This window comes from Oncorhynchus nerka, linkage group LG22 (assembly GCF_034236695.1).
Source record: "Oncorhynchus nerka isolate Pitt River linkage group LG22, Oner_Uvic_2.0, whole genome shotgun sequence".
NCBI classification, from domain to species: Eukaryota; Metazoa; Chordata; class Actinopteri; order Salmoniformes; family Salmonidae; genus Oncorhynchus; species Oncorhynchus nerka.
Window position 1 is genome coordinate 62,119,213 of NC_088417.1, and position 17,111 is coordinate 62,136,323.

General features: G+C 44.8%; 1 protein-coding gene across 2 annotated transcripts in view; it reads left to right on the plus strand.

Moving 5' to 3' along the window:
* Window positions 1-16,120, plus strand: part of zbtb16a (zinc finger and BTB domain containing 16a) — a 137,265-nt gene extending 121,145 nt beyond the window's left edge. Inside the window, exons 5-7 of one of the 2 annotated variants that reach the window (XM_029627487.2) lie at window positions 3,413-3,583; window positions 8,281-8,451; window positions 10,924-16,120. In XM_029627487.2, the coding sequence (XP_029483347.1) occupies window positions 3,413-3,583; window positions 8,281-8,451; window positions 10,924-11,153 (572 nt within the window). In that variant the 3' untranslated portion in view covers window positions 11,154-16,120. The remainder of the gene's footprint in view (window positions 1-3,412; window positions 3,584-8,280; window positions 8,452-10,923) is intronic. The other variant, XM_029627489.2, reaches the window with a different exon arrangement.
* The last annotated feature ends 991 nt before the right edge of the window (window positions 16,121-17,111 follow it).

Genomic DNA, 17,111 nt, shown 5'->3' on the forward strand with positions numbered 1-17,111 from the left:
ACTGTCTCTGTGCCCTCTTATGTCCTCCTCTTTTCTATCAAGCGGAATAGAGGATTGGTTATTATTTAGTCGTCATGGGTTTAAATATTGTATCAAATGGCAAACCGCTTAAAAAATGAGACGTAGTACTGACCGACGTAGTACTGACCGACGTAGTACTGACCGACGTAGTACTGACCGACGTAGTGCTGACCGACGTAGTGCTGACAGACGTAGTGCTGACCGACGTAGTGCTGACCGACGTAGTGCTGACAGACGTAGTGCTGACAGACGTAGTACTGACCGACGTAGTACTGACCGACGTAGTACTGACAGACGTAGTACTGACCGACGTAGTACTGACAGACGTAGTACCGTTTATACTGTAGTTAATATTGATCACCTGTAACCCATCTCGTATGATCTTAATGAAGTGACAACAACCCTCACATTTTCTCTGACCCCAAGATTGCAGCTGCCATCTGGTTTGCACAACGGCACGGTAAACACAGTTCTTCTCAGAAAGACTTGCTGCACCATTATGTAAATGTGTATGAATGTCTACAGTGTGTGTTGTAGGACATATACTACAGTGGTGCTGGAGAGCGCAGGCAAAGAAGTGAGTGCAGGTTATTGTACTAAACTAGTGTGTCTGTGTGTGACGGAATATCAGAGGTAAAAGGGCAGTCTACAAGAGCTGTGCAATCAGGATTAATGCGCGCACACACACACACACACATGGTCATGTGTGTGCATACACTCTCTCCTACACAGTAGTCCTGTGTGCCATTCACTTAAAAGCATTAAACAGGTCTGTGTTTTACGGCCATAGAAGTGTTATTATTGTGTGGGGGGAATCAGGTTACCTCCTGTGTGGGAATGGGAATCCTAGTAGTAGTAGTAGTTAGGAATGAGAGTAGTTGGGGGAATCAGGTTACCTCCTGTGTGGGAATGGGAATCCTAGTAGTAGTAGTAGTAGTTAGGAATGAGAGTAGTTGGTTCAGACCTGGGTTCGAGTACTATTAAAAAAAGCTAAAAACTTTGAGCGTTTGATTAAATGCTCAAAGTATTTTGGGGGGTTGTGCTTTTGGGGCTTTTTAATTTGTTTCATTGCAACAGGCAAGCTCAATCGAGTTCAGCTAAAGTATTTGAAATGATTTTGAATAGTAGTTCAACCCAGATCTGGTGGGGTTAAATGGGAGCTCCAGTCAGCGTGGAGGTTTTAGTTTTTCCTTCCACCATGTCCAGACCTCCCCTCATCCCAGACCCAGGTCAAAGGCCTGCTAACCTCTTACATTCCTGCAGCTTACCCTCCCACCCCACCCTCCCCCATCCCGTCACTCTCTCTCGCTCTCTGTCCCTTCCCCCTACCTTCCCCTCTTTCTCTCTCGCTCTCCTGTCCCTCTACTTCCCTCCCTCTCTCTCTCTCTCCCCCTTCCACCTCTCTCATTCTCTCAATCACCCTGTTACTGTTTGCTCCCAAAACTACTCAAACCATTTTCATACTTCAACTCTTAGTTTTGGACGTTAATTGTTTATGTGTGGTAGCCCTGAGGTAGCGGTCATGCGCCGTCCGCTGTGTTGTCTCCAGAGCACCCTGAGTTGTAAATTACAGAGAGGTGGATAGGGATATAGGGAGAAGGAGAGAGGCAGCCCTGTCAATCAAGCCACCTTAAGTGCCTCAAGTCCTGGAGGGATTCCAACGACAATCGGCCCCAATCAATGGCCCCTCTTTCATTGATAAAAGAAGAAGAGGAAGAAGAAGAAGTTGGGGGGAAGAAGGGAGGGTTGTCAGTATTTATTAGCACAGAAGTGCCTTTATGGCCTCACTATGAGAAGATTTAAAGACAGGCCCTGTTTTATTCTCTTGTTGTTTCTCTCCCTCTTCTCTCCCTCTGTTCTCTCTCTCCCTCTGTTCTCTCTCTCCCTCTGCTCTCTCTCTCCCTCTGCTCGCTCTCTCTCCCTCTGCTCGCTCTCTCTCCCTCTGCTCGCTCTCTCTCCCTCTGCTCGCTCTCTCTCTCTCTCCCTCTGCTCTTTCTCTCTCTCTCTCCCTCTGCTCTCTCTCTCTCTCTCCCTCTGCTCTCTCTCTCTCTCTCCCTCTGCTCTCTCTCTCTCTCTCCCTCTGCTCTCTCTCTCTCTCTCCCTCTGCTCTCTCTCTCTCTCTGCTCTCTCTCCCTCTGCTCTCTCTCCCTCTGCTCTGTTCTCTCTCCCTCTGCTCTCTCTCCCTCTGCTCTCTCTCCCTCTGCTCTGTTCTCTCTCCCTCTGCTCTCTCTCCCTCTTCTCTGTTCTCTCTCTGCTCTCTCTCCCTCTGCTCTCTCTCCCTCTGCTCTCTCTCTGTTCTCTCCCTCCCTCTGTTCTCTCTCTGTTCTCTCCCTCCCTCTGTTCTCTCTCCCCACCCCATTGCTCTCTTCACCGTGCACATGGCTGCTTGATTTTCTCTCACTACCTTTTCCTCATCTTTCCTTTCCCCCTACCTCTCTCCCCCACTCATTCTCTCCCCCTGCTCCCTCTTGTTGCCCCCCCTCTTGTTCTCCCCCCTCCTTGTTCTCTCCCGAGTGTGGAGGCAAGACAGTGATTGATCCAGGGGGAGGGCTGTCTCTGGTGCGTTTATGAACATGAGGCTGCCGTTCCTCATAGATTTTTAAATTAGTGGCAGCTTTGCCCCAAAGATGCGTTATTGACTGATGAAATAGAAGCTGAGCTCTAAACACTCACTCTTTCCCCAGAGTTTTCCCCAGTCTGGTAATTGAAAAAGTGTGAAGAGAGTGTGTGCGTGCACGTTTGTGCTCGCTGTATTCCTGTTTGCCTGTGCTGGAGAAAAATGAACGCTACTTGTTGGACTCGGGACTCAATTGAAGTATTAAGTACATCTTCATACCTTTTTATGTGATTAAAAATGGTTTGCTTAAAAAGATTGTGAAAGAATATCCTCACTATGAGGGACATATTAAAGTGCACCAGACATGAGAAACAGGGCCATTGCACATCCCATTGTGTTGACAGCGCCCAGTCTAACAGTCCTTAGCCTGTCTGTTGTCACACTGCTCACCTTGGTTGTCATTGCTCTCATCTTGGTACTGACCTCTTGTGGTAAGGGATCACAATTGCAATGTTCAAGCCTGCTTTTCCCAGTGGTGTTTTCCAATGACAGACACCTCCGTTGGTTTAGGATACGTCTTTCCTTAAAAAAAAAGACTGGACAGATCTCAAGAAATGTATCACATTGTACAATGAGCAATAATGTTGAAAATCCATAGAACACAGAGATGCCTTTTACTTTTTTGACTAGTTCCAGAAATGATGTATAACTTGGCTACGTGACTGTCAACGTGATGTTCTATCAGATTGTATCAAAAGTATCTCCTGCTCAAGTAAATCTACAAACCAGACTAAACGACTAAGGAAAACTCACCCTCTCCTCCCTCTCCCTCAGGCTTGGACATGGCCATCTTCTGTCTGCTGTGCGGGAAGCGTTTCCAGACACAGCCGGCGCTGCAGCAGCACATGGAGGTCCACGCCGGCGTGCGCAGCTACATCTGCAGCGAGTGCAATCGCACCTTCCCCAGCCACACCGCGCTCAAACGCCACCTGCGCTCGCACACAGGTCAGTGGCAGTGGCAGAATACCGTTTAGTAGCAGCCATGTCAATTCCCCATCTCCCCTAGAGCACTAGGACACACACCTATAGGCCACTCATGTTCCCCTGCAATAAACAGTCAACTCCAACTCCTTCTCTGACTACCCTACTAACACATGATACCGTCACAACATTGCGGAACGATTGTGAGAAGGTTGGTCAAGATGTTACCTTGTGCAATAATCACGTTTCCATCCAACCTTGTTATGCGAGTAAAGTCATGTCGTGTGAAAAGGAAAAGGACAGCTGTTACGGAAACAGGAAGTGTCGGTACAATTTCACAAATGTCAACAGGCAATTTGTTCGTTCGACATGGTGGGGAGCTTTTTGTGTCAAATTAATTCTGCAGCAATTGTGGTGGAAATGCGTTTATGTGAAAATATTGATCAAATATGAATGGAACCATATTACGTTAGGTTTTTCTATTTGGTCAATTAAAAGTTATAGGACAAAGTGCTTTTTATGTGCATTACGTCATCATGCACTGCTTTTTGTCCGCAACAAGTCTGTTTGATGGAAACAAAACTCTGGTGTGAAAATTGAATTGATTTAAAACAGATGTTTTAATATTTGCATGAAAATCTATCAAATTGGATGGAAACCTAGCTGTTGTTGTGATGTTGGGGAAGGTAATAATTAGACTTTTACGATGTGACAAGATAGTTTGGCTATGTTGTGGCAACCAATTATGTCTAGTAGGGCACCATATATCCCAAACCAGGTGAAAGCAAGCCATAGACTTGCTAACAACTTACAGGGAAAAGGTTGACGATACAATCCCCTCAGGTCAACAGCTGTAAGGGATCCATATTTCTTACGAAGGTGTGATGAGCTGTCCCGTTAACAGACATGGGTGACAGTATATTTGACAAGTGGCGATGGCTCAGTAGCCCAACAGAAAGAAGAACCCAATGCAGTACTATCAGTCTAGAGATGCAGGTTGGCATTTATTGGGATGACTCATGTACTGGAGGCCGCTCTGTAGGGCAGTCACTAGCTGGCACTGCCACAGGCATAAAATATTATTTTAAACCTAACCCTTACCTTAACCCTAACTTTAACCACCCTGCTAACTTTATACCTAACCTTATATTAAGAAATAAAATCTAAATTTGGTTTAATTAATTTTTACAATATAGGCATTTTTGAGTTTGCTGTGGCCGATCTAGTGGAAGTCGCTCAGGCCTGGCGCCAGGACAGGATTCATCCCAATAAACGTCAACCTGTGTAGAGCCTGCAGGGCAACATCACGTGTCTCACGGCATCATGTTCATGGCTCTGGCTGCGGAACATTGTTTCCTATTTAGGCCCATCTAACCCACTTCAAGTCTTCTTCCTAGAAGGAATCATGTTATCCCGGCTCAAAAAGACAGTTAGTGTTTCTACTTCCTAGTAGGCTAGTATACTATTGGCATGGCTGAGTGAACAAACAGGGTGATCTGGTCATTTGGTGAATGAATATATGCCGTGATCAAACAGAGCTGCTATTTACCTCAAGGCTGGTTTGTTGGTGAGGAAAGGCCATGTTAATACTATATGTTGTGATAGATCAAGGCTGGAGAGCGAAATAGCCTGATGGATGAGGTGATTCGGGGAGAAGCCCCTTTACCTTGACAGAATATGAGAACATGGAAATGAATCCCATTTCGCTTGCAAAGGATGAACGGTCTCTCTCGCATCCCTTTTTCTCTGTCTGCGACCTTAAATAACAGTCTCACTGTCAGAGCTGATCTAGCTCAGTCTCACGGATAAATAATTGAAATGAATGCGGCGAGATGAGCGCAGCCGGCCTATTTACAAGCCGAGGCGCTGCATTTTAGTGCGAGTGACAAGATTGGGCGGTCCTGTATACTGTACCCGTGTGTCTGCTACTCTGCTTTCACTGCAAACATCGAGAGAGGACACACGGACGGTCCCCACGCACGACTTGCTGAAATGTCATCCCAATCCCCATCTCGGCAGCAGCAGCCAGACACGGGCAGTGAGGCAGCAGCGTCTCGCTGCTTTGAACCTGATCCTCCGTAGGCGTGTATTAAATTACAATGAGCCAGTCGCGAGCACCCGTTTAATATTATGTGGGGGCCTTTGTCAAGGGATTAAAAAGTCGGCAAGACGCATAGTCATGGCACCAGAAATAAGTCCTAATTTCCAGAAAAAGGAAATAACTGGCAATTCTTAAATATATTTGCCCTTTGATGATATAATAATCTTGTTCATGTTTCTGTGTGTACTACGCAGTAGTAGGTTACTTGTTGTAAGAGCGCAATAGTCAAGCAGTCCATCTGTTGGTTGCCCTTTTCCAACAAGACTATGGTCATCTCCCTCATGTCTTCTGCCATCTACCTCACAGCTGCAAGCACAACAGCTAGAGCGAGTACAATATACACAGTATTAGCATGCTTGATACAGAGGTTGTTTCGGGAAAACGGATTGCTTTAGAAAGCAGCTTCGCTGATGTCACCTACTGTTTTGACATTGATTCAGTATTGAGGACAGAGAGAGGCAAACGATTTAATGATGCTTATTACAGTGAGTGTATCAATCTCCCAATGATTTATTTCCTGGAGAAGGGTAGACTAACCCCACAGTCTCTCTCTCCCTCCCTATTTCCCTCTCACTTCTTCCTTTTTGTCTCTCTTCACCTGTCCCTCCCCATTTTCATTCTCTTTGATCGGCTGTCTATCTCTCTCCCTCCATCTCGCTGTCCCTGAAACACACAGACACACTGTTGTACAATGGGGGCTCATAATGATGGCAGTCATGGCAGCCTCCTCTGTCCTTCCTCACTCCCTCCATCCTCCCTCCCCTCCGTGCTTGCAGACGCGTGCTGCGGCCCAGGCCCTCGTTAATATTCCGTTGTTGCGCAGCGGCCGCTTGTTTTTAAACTAGGGGCCCATTTGCAGCAGGGTGTTTTGTGTTTGCAGCTGTTTGATAGTGCCAGGCTAGAGAGGGAGAAGGAGAGGGAGAGATGGCCCTGGCAGTGACAGAGCCCCCTGATTTACAGCCGCTTATCGCATAATGAACCTGCCCTCGCCAGGGCCTGGGGAGAGGGGGGCTAGGCAGCAGGTGTCGAGGCAGCAGGTACACTGTCCGCGCCAGCACCCCCAGGGGGCATGGAAACGCAGGTGGCAGTGCCCGGGGTACCCAAGGGTCCACTCCCATACCACGGTTCTGCCTCGGTGTGCTGGGTCCTCATCTGTGCCCCCTCGCTGTCATTAGACCCCAGGCATTGTGTCTTCGATCCCAACAGGCATTGAAAGAGAGAGAGAGAGACTTGTGATTTACGATGCTGCATCTCCAGTGCCTGGGAGCTAATGGATTCCTGACTAAATTAAGTCCTGCCTGGCATTTGGATTGCACAACACAATGTGATTATGGCATTTTTTTTTCTTCATGTCAAACATGGACTTTTTTCATAGGGAAGCAATGAAGTCCGCTCCCCTGCTAATAAGAATGACATTTTGAAGTGTTAGTTATATATGTAGTGTATGACTTATAACACATTGCCTATGTGCATTTGAAGGTACATAACCTTCCGTAGTCTGTGCACTGAGCATTAGCATGTTCTCCTCCGGATTGGTCTGGTTGGGGCTCAGCCTGCTTCTAATTAAAGGCAGGTGAATCTCAGCTCCATTATTATTCCTGTAGCGTCGCACGGGCCCCGCCGCGCTCTGTGATGGATTGTGATCTCTGCAGCAACTGAAACGCTAGAAAGAGCACAATGTCTTACAGCGGGAGCCACTGATAACTTCATGCAGACAAATAAAGACTGTCACTTTTATTGATTTTGACCCTCCCCCTTCTCTCTTCATCCCTCCACTCTTGATTCTCCCTCTTTCTCTCTATATCTCTCACTTTTTTGCTGTCTTTGTTGTCACTGCCCTCCCTTTCAAAATTATCCCCTCAACCCGAACTCTCTGGGCGTCAACCCCCCACACCATTTAAGGGTGCGTCTCCAATGAAAATACGTGCTGGAGGAAATTGACATTGTCTCTTAACGGGGGTGATGGGTGCCAGAGCATGACAGTACATAACGAGAAATGCAATTTATTCCTAGGCACGGTGCCGCTCGGACAGCCAGATAATGAAACGCGTAGGTCATTGGCGATGACTTAAACCTTCAGCGGCTGAGTGAAATGCATTAAATATCAAGAACATTACACGCCTGGCAGCGTGGCGCATCTGTAGTGGGGAGCGAATGATGTATGGGAGTCTGCTAGTCAGACACAGGAAAGCAATTAGTAGCCGAGCGCTGGAGAGAGCCCCCGCATATCATAATATCCCTGATTATTGACATCTGAATACCAATTACACAAGTGGCACCAGGGCGGCAAGGGTACAGTATTCTAATTTGACCTACACAAAGAGAGAACTTGAGAGTGGACTGGAAAAAAAGAGGGGTGCTATCTCGTTAGTGTTAATGAGAATGTTTGAGTTCTGCCGCTGATAGCTCAGTGTGATTGTGAAGCTATGCTAGCCTTTGTCACGTGATTCATCTTCGCATTGAATAGAAAACCAATTGTACTTTTATTTCTGTATGGCCATTGGCATATTTGTCCATTTATTTTTTTGCATTTACATGTTATGTCTATTTGCAGCCATAACACAAAGATATGAGTGGACTCCAATGAGTTTATTCCCCTTCCCTTATCCCCCGTGTTCAGCAGGTGACCATCCATATGAGTGCGAGTTCTGCGGGAGCTGCTTCCGTGACGAGAGCACTCTGAAGGGCCACAAGCGCATCCACACCGGGGAAAAGCCCTACGAATGTAACGGCTGTGGGAAGAAGTTCAGCCTCAAGCACCAGCTGGAGACCCACTACCGTGTGCACACAGGTACTGTATGCATTGTTAGGTTCACAAAGGACAGGAAAGTCCACTCCATTACACTGGAAATATGCCAATAGAATGTCAGCTTCCTAACACGAATAAAAATGTCAGCTCTGTTGCAGTGGGAAAATGTCAGCTATGATACACAGGAGAGCTTTCAACGAATAGAGTTAGTGTACTATACTAATAGTTTCTACCAGTAGTTCCCACTGGACACTAAGTCAAGACGCTAGAGATCTTGACTTAGGCTCCATAACGGCTCCATAACGGATTGAGTTCAGTGTTGCAACACAGAAGGAGGGGAAGTGTATGTAAAATTGGCAATCTAATGTATGTGTTCGATAGTGTTATACTGGGCATTAAGAAGGGCTGGGATCAGTGTGTGTAGTAGAATGCGTACAGTAGATTGCTACAAGGCATACTATAAGCAGACTGTTTTTATGAATGATTCCAAGGGCCAGTAAACAGAACCTTGGTGAGGATCCTCTAAATTGACACCAGGCCTTTACAGCTCCATAAAGGTGTCAACCAGGTGTCAGTCAGTCTCAGGGACTTGTCACTCTTGTGTTGGCTGAATTTACATCCCCAAACATTAGGATTAGGGACATGTGCTGTTACTCTGGATTACTCAGGTTGCCTCGATGGGGCACACACACACACACACACACACACACCACCTAGCCTCCGAGGGCTGCTGTTGAGCCAAGGCTTTACCCGCTCCAACCCCCCACCAAAACTCACCCCCCGTCTTCCATTCAATAAGCCAGCTGTTAAGCCGCGCTATCAAGGCAGCCTGTCAAATAATTGGCTTTTTCTCTCCCACCCCCCTTTCCCCTTTTGTGGGGGCCAGGGGCCTTCTTTTGCGGTGAGCCGGAGCGCACTGGAGATAACAAGAGCTAGTGACAAGCTCACAGTCAAAGGCCACCGCGCACAAAAGGGAGCCGCTTGATGAATCATCGACATTGGCAACCTCCCACCCTCCTTCCCCCTTCCCGAGTCCCACCTGTCAATTGCAGATCAATACCAAGACTCATTTGCAATTCATTATTGCCCGGTTATCTGAGGCGACCCTGTTTACAGTGTGGTTATTGTCAACACTGCTGACGTGTGAGGCCTCTGCAGGCAGCACGCCCCGTAATGACAGTCTTCTTGGCGTGGCTATTTGCATAGGCGGGTAAACACAACCTTGACCCCCTGTTCCTACGGGGGTCAGGTCCAATGCGTCGAAAGAAGAAAACTATAAGAGTAGATGCAGTGACACACATCAGAGCGATATCCATCGGCAGCCAGCGACAAGAAGCCTCTCTCTCTGTAACGTGGCACGAGCGTTGGCATCGTTCACGGCCCGATCACATGCGACACCTCATTTCAAATGCCGTTGGTAAAGGTCGGCATTTACATGTCTAATTTGCGCCTGTCGGATTGAGCGCTGGGGATTATTCCTCACCATCACTCTAGTCATTTGCACGTTTAGGAGTTCTGGTCCTGAATATCACATGCACAGGAATGTAGAGGTTTTGGAACCGCCGAGAATCAAATGTAATCCAATTGAAGTTGTGATTTGGTGTTTAAAAATGGCATAGGTCCTTTTGTAATTGAAGTGTTAGCCATTTAGATGTGACAAAATGTACATCTGTATAATTGAATGCAGGGGTTTGGTTTGTAAAGCACATTATAGGGGCAGTTGAGAGATTGATTTTAAAGCCATTTCTGCACAGCACCACTATATGAAATACCATTATCGACGATGACATACACTTTTCAATTTGGTCGTGGGGATTTTATAGACATCATAGTCATTGCTAATTGAGACCACTAGATATTTTTATCTTCCTGCTAGCAAAAGTGTAGGAAGCTCTAAAAGAAAGTTGATACTTCAAGTCTGCCTTGTAAATGTATACGAAACAGTATACCCTCCTTTGCCCTCAAAACAGCCTCAATTCGTTGGGGCATGGATTCTACAAGGTGTTGAAAGCTTTCCACAGGGATATTGGCCCATGTTGACTCCAATGCTTCCCACAGCTGTGTCAAGTTGGCTGGATGTCCTTTGGGTGGTGGACCATTCTTAATACCCACCGGAAACTGTTGTGCGTGAAAAACCCAGCAGCGTTGCAGTTCTTGGCAGACTCAAACTGGTGCGCCTGGCACCTACAGTACTACCATACCCCGTTAAAAAGCTTGTACATTTTTTGTCTTGCCCATTCACCCTCTGAATTGCACACATACACAATCCATGTCTCAAAAATCCTATTTTAATGTGTCCTCCCCTTCATCTACACTGATTGAGGTGGATTTAACAAGTGGCATCAATAAGGGATCATAGCTTTCACCTGGATTCACCTGGTCAGTCTGTCATAGATAAAGCAGGTGTTCTTAATGTTTTGTACACTCAGTGTACAACGTCATATAGAGTTCCCTTCCTCAGCCTGACGTTGTTCTTGTTGTTGTTGTTGTTGTTGTTGTCGTCACCCTCCCCAGGTGAGAAGCCGTTTGAGTGCAAGCTGTGCCACCAGCGATCTAGGGACTACTCGGCCATGATCAAACACCTGCGCACCCACAACGGAGCGTCGCCCTACCAATGCACCATCTGCCTTGAGTACTGCCCCAGCCTCTCGGCCATGCAGAAGCACATGAAGGGCCACAAGCCCGAAGACGTCCCCCCAGACTGGAGGATAGAGAAGACCTACCTGTACCTCTGCTATGTCTGAGGCCTCCAGACGACAGCCCGGGGGAAGGAAGACAGGCAGAGGAGGAGGATGGGGCTGAGGGAGGATGGGGCTGAGGGAGGATGGGGCTGAGGGAGGATGGGGCTGAGGGAGGATGGGGCTGAGGAAGGGAGGGGAGGATGAGGAGGAGGAGGAGGACGAGGCCTGTGGCGAAGAAGTCAAGCGAGATAATCCATGAGATGGAAGCACAGGCGGTTTTTGAATGCGAAGAGAGCGAATGAGCAGAGGGCAAAGGTGGACACAGTGAGGAAAAGGGCTGGGCTAGGCGCAGGAAAACTGAGGTTCTGACCGAGAGGACATTTCCCCTTAAAATTCATGTCGTTCAGTACATCTATCTATGTTTTGTTTGGAGTTGTCAAATTGCCTAACACAGAACCTGTCGATGGAGTTGTCCTTAAGTCTACCCACAGACTTGAGAGATGTCACCCAAGCCACACTGATTCTCAAAGGCTATCTGAACCCACACCTCCCCATCATTTTGACCACTGGCTCTCCCTAAATGTAGTTTTGACACCCTCTCCTTTTCTGGAATGGAATTGTATCCTACTGTAACTTGGGTGGGTCATTGCTCTCGTTCCATGACACAGTACTACAGATCCCCTCCTGATTTGATTGGATTAAACTGGACACCAAGTCATGTTCTGCTTGAGGAACATGTTGCAGTTGGCCCCTACCCAAGCCATTGTTTACCAGAGTGCTCCAAAATGGAGTCTTCAGACCTGGTGGAGAGCACTGGTGGAGAGCACACAGAGCACTTAGAACCCTATAGTGGAGTAGTGCCATTCAGATAGCCCCCGAGAATCAGAGCCCAAGGGCCAGACCATGTGGCACATTTCAGCCAGCCCTATGGAAAAATAGCACCATTTATTGTACTGCATTAGCCGAAGCGAAGTTGAATTTGATTGGGGCACAACACCTTCGTACCCACGCAGAGGGTTGTCTTTTGTACGGCAAGGGAGATGAACAGAGGATGATATTCCCATATCGGTCAGGTTTCACCGGAGCCTCTCGAGAGTCAAACCGTGACTGTCACTTTTTTCATCTCGGTATCTTTGGCTCCGCATCATAGTTTATCATAGCTTCATTGCACAGGTAAAGACACATTACGACGACAGTCTCTGTTTGATGTTTATATCAGATCTATTTTTGAGGGTTTTGCTCGTTGCGAAGCCGCTGTTCTTTTATCTCTTAAACCATAAATCTCTATACAGCATTAACTGGAGAGGTTCATTTTTTGCCCGCTATAGATACTGGACTGATATTAATATACGTTTAACCAGATTATCATCAATTACACTAAGATTTAGTACATGGACTGACTCATAACATTTAACTATTTTCTCACATTAATAATCTCATAATCTCTATATGCCATTGTGATGGAGACCAAAATGACAAAGGCTGCTGTGGATTGCTCCAAGGGGTGGTCATAATGCCTTCATAATGCAATTATAAGGACATATGGCACCTGTTATAACAGGACATATATACTGTTATGTCGCGTGAAACCATAAATGTGACACCAGGTGGAAAATTGTGTTTCATGCGTAATTGTAACAGTGCTATATCAGTTGTCATAAGTGTCAAATATGTTGTCATAAGTTGTCGTAACCTGTTACAACAAGCATTATATCTGTTCATATGGCAGCATAATGAAGACATTATGAGCACCACTGTCAGTTCAGTGTTACCATGGTAATCACATATCTGAATGATTAGCGGGAGAGGGGGGTGGGTGGCTTCACTGATTGGAAGAGACATGGCCTGCCCAGCCCAGGGGGCGACCAGTAAGAAGACAGAATAAATCAACTCTTTATATATGGTTTTGTTCCTTCGCTTTGTCTCTGTTTCCTATTATGTCTTGATTTAGCTCAGCACATTGTACTTGAATTACCTCGTTTTTTTGTGACCTCATGTGCTTGTGTTTTTATTTCTTGTATTTTTTTATTTTTTTGTGTGTGTGTCCGAAAGCTGCGTTGTTGCGCGAGGGAGATGTGACAAAGCAATGTGTACGCGAAAATGAAGTGCCACGGTGAAAAGAGATTTTTATTGTTGTGTATTTTTGTGCATTATTGTTACCAAACTTGGTATTTTTTTATGAACCTTGCTTGTTGAAAACCTGGTGGGGTCGGTCATTGTTTAAAAGCTACCTCTAAGTTGTTTTGTTTTAATTTTTGCAAAAGCACATTTGTTTTCTGTGTGTTTTGCATTATTGCATCATTGCAACTTCATCTCATGCTTTCAAGTGTTGATTTATTGTCTTTTCACATCTGTAAGTGACATTTATATAAAGGGTAAGAGATGGTAGATATTGTTAGAAAAAAATGAAAATTAAACAAGTGTTTATTCTTCTCTTACAGTCTGCGTCCGTCCTCCCCTTACAGTAACCTTAAGAGCAGAGAAGAGATGTTAAGGCCTTAAGTATGGGGTAAGAGGGATGAACGCAGTAGAAGAAGAAATAGTACTTATAAGAGTTTAAAAAAGCATTAAACTTGAAAATATGTGAATAGAATTGTAGTTTTGTAATGTGAAAAAAAGAAGGTCATGTACACAGCGATGTAGTGTGCCCTGGACAATTGGGACTGCAAGTGGTAATCAAAGAAGAAAGGAAGGTTAGGGAAAAAAGATCCTCTTGGTCGACAATTTCTCTCAAAGGAGTGTATTCCTGAACAAGAGCCAACAGAGGCAGTTTGATATATAAAAATGGTGATATTTTTGTATTCGGTGTCAGTCCCTTTCCATTTGTCGAGAGTTTCAGCAGGGCAAATATTTGTATTTCTTTCTTTTTTTACCTAGTTTTTTTCCTCTGGTTTTGAATCTTTTGCCTTGCTCCTCTTTGGTAATGTTGGACGTTTGTATGTGTGTGTGTGTGTGTGTGTGTGTGTGGTGTGTGTGTGTGTGTGAACATGTTGTATGTAGTAAGTGTTGCTTTCTGGATGTCAATGCATTGTAGGTGAAGGACTAAATCTGCCCAAAAAAATAAAAGATATCATTCAAAATGGATGGCTGGGAGGCTGCCGTCGATCAATTAGTACACGTCACAATTTTATTGCCAACATTTAGTTTTTGTACTTGAAGTGACAAAAAAAGGATGACATGGTCATAGTGGCCCATGGTTGTCTTGCCACTGATTCTCCAACACTGTGAGCTGAGGGGTTTCCCTCGTCCAATTTTCACCATAATAATAACTTCAGTCACCATTCAGTGTGGCAGGCCAGAGAGCCCGAAACGATCACATCACACTTCAATGACTAGAGGTATTCAATCACATGCTCTTATTGTTGTCTGAATGTTTTATACTTTTGTGTGTGTGTGTGTGTGTGCATAAATGAAAGTGCGTATCCGCGTGCGTGTATTAATGAAAAATGCACTAATCAGATACAAAATAAAAAACAATGCTCTATGCTACTTTTCTCTCGACATGTTGAAAGAAAATACATTGGTATTGATATAGTTCTTCCCTCAATGTTACTCTGTTTCTGTAATATCTTTGTGCCTAAAATGGAAATTGTTCAACAAAAATGTCCATCTATATCTGCTTAGTTTCTGTACTTTCAGAAGATTATAAATGGTGTCTCCAGCACTCTAGGGATGTCATGACGATTTGAGATGACCTGATTTTCTGATTTAGAATCAAAAAAGGAGCTGTCATCTAGAACTGCTTTAGCCTAAAATTGGTAGTGGGCAAAACTACCTTTTGATGTTTTAGTTTTTTGTTCTTCGTCTGTAATTGACACCCAAAAGCAATGTAATTAGTTTACGCACAAAAAGCAAGGAAGAAAAATGTCAATTTAAAGATGATAGAACAGTCCCGGGCCATGGAAATGGTATCCATTTTTTGTTTTCAATTTGTTCTGAAGGACATTTGCCTGTTCATTTTGGAAATCAAAGTCAAAGTATGTTTTTCATTGATAATATTTTGTTGTCAGCAACAGGTTTGCTGAGCAGTTAATGTCCTTCCAACCACTTTGGCAGCTTGTCAAAACCATAGTGTTTCCCCAGCTTAACATTAGGACTTTTCTGTTATTAAGTACTTGTTTCGAAATTGCATTTAAAAAATATTTTTTTTAAAGCTGTACGAAATCATGGCATCCCTGGAGTAGGCACTCTGTGTTTCAGTGTGGTGTTCTAGAACGAGTAGCCATTTTATGCAGTGTTGCCATGCATGTGCCATTTGAGGTCTAAACTAAACTGTTTGAGTAACAAAGCACCAAGACATTGTCTTTTTTATATTGGCACTGAGGACCAATTGCCCTGTCGGACCAAGCATTACAAAGCTTTTTATGTAACAAAGCTTTCTCTCTCTCTTTCTCTGGCTTGTCTGTGATTTTGTTTCTTTCTTCCTTGTTGTGACAGCACAAGTGCCAGTCGAGTTGCTCTGTATTAAGAAAATAGTGTTTTTATGATTTGAATTGTTATAGTTTTCGTCTACCTCAGCACCTAATCTTAGCCTAATCTTAGAAGGTGCCCAATTATTATTTTATTTTTCTCTTTTTTTGTTGTCATTTGTATAAAAATGATTTTGTTTGCATTCGAGCTTTGCAAAGGTCCTTTGTCTTTTCCAGCGACGTGCTGTGTCTGATCCTGCTTCCCATGTGCGAGTTGTGCCACGGATCCCAGCATCTGTCTGTTGCTTTCGAGTGGTTTTTCTTTCAGTTTAGGATCAGACGCATCTCTTTGTAACATTTCAGTGTTCTCTGATGGAGTGTAAAAAAAATAAAAAAAAATAAAAGAGATTAAATGCTGCAGGTTTTCTTCTCCATGTTGTCACTAAGTACATTTTGTGCCTTCGATAGTGAAAGATAATATTTTTTACATCCTACTAACAGTAGATTGTTTTGTAGTGAACATTTTTTGTATTTTTATTTATGAGTCTCATATGAAAAATAACAATGTTCAGTTGTATACCTTCAATCTGCAGTTAGAAAATAAATAAAACATCGACTTGAGTTTGTCTGCCTGTTTTCTAATGTGGTGCTTCCCTTCTCGTTCTGGGTGACCCATTCCTGATATGCTATGTGGACTCTTCAGGTGCTTCCCTTCTCGTTCTGGGTGACCCATTCCTGATATGCTATGTGGACTCTTCAGGTGCTTCCCTTCTCGTTCTGGGTGACCCATTCCTGATATGCTATGTGGACTCTTCAGGTGCTTCCCTTCTCGTTCTGGGTGACCCATTCCTGATATGCTATGTGGACTCTTCAGGTGCCTACCATACGTTGTTGATGCTAAGAATAATGACAGGTTTACAGAATACACAGCATCTTGGAGAGCCATACTGCAGGTATGTTTTGTTATGCAGAACTGTGAGTGTCTGTCTGGCTGTCTACATGTGTGCTCTTTTGTGCGTTTGTGAGAGTATGTGAGTGTGTGTGTGTGTGTGTTGCTTTGGAGTGTACGTCATCCCTTTCACTGTTTTCCGCCGCCGGGCTTTCAAAAGCATCTCTGTAAACAGGGGTAACAACCATGAAGTCTCTTGGAAGACTGATGCTGCGGCTGAAAAATGAAGATGCATAGACCTTCCCCCGTGAGATTCTGCCCAGTTTCACCTCCTCTCACATCTGAAGGCAGCAGCTTTTCTAATTCAACACTTCTCTCCTCTTCTACCATCCCACACCCAAAAAATATTGGTCTTGATCCTCACCCCTCTTGTCAATAGTGGAGTTCTTTCACCCCTTTTGTCAATTTCTTTAAGAGCACCAGAGGAACTGGAATTACGGTGATTTGAATAAGTGAGTTGGTCTACGGAGGTAGTTCCATATTACACTGGTGGTGGGGAAGACACATATTGTACTCACTGCCCAGGTCTTATATGCCTTTAGTCACTTAAGTCCCCTAATGCCAGAAAAGCCTTGCGAAGCAGAAGGTATTAAATCAAGTCCAATAAGTTGAGTAATATGCTGCAGCTGCCACTTCTTTGACTAGTGTCCCTATATTCCCTGT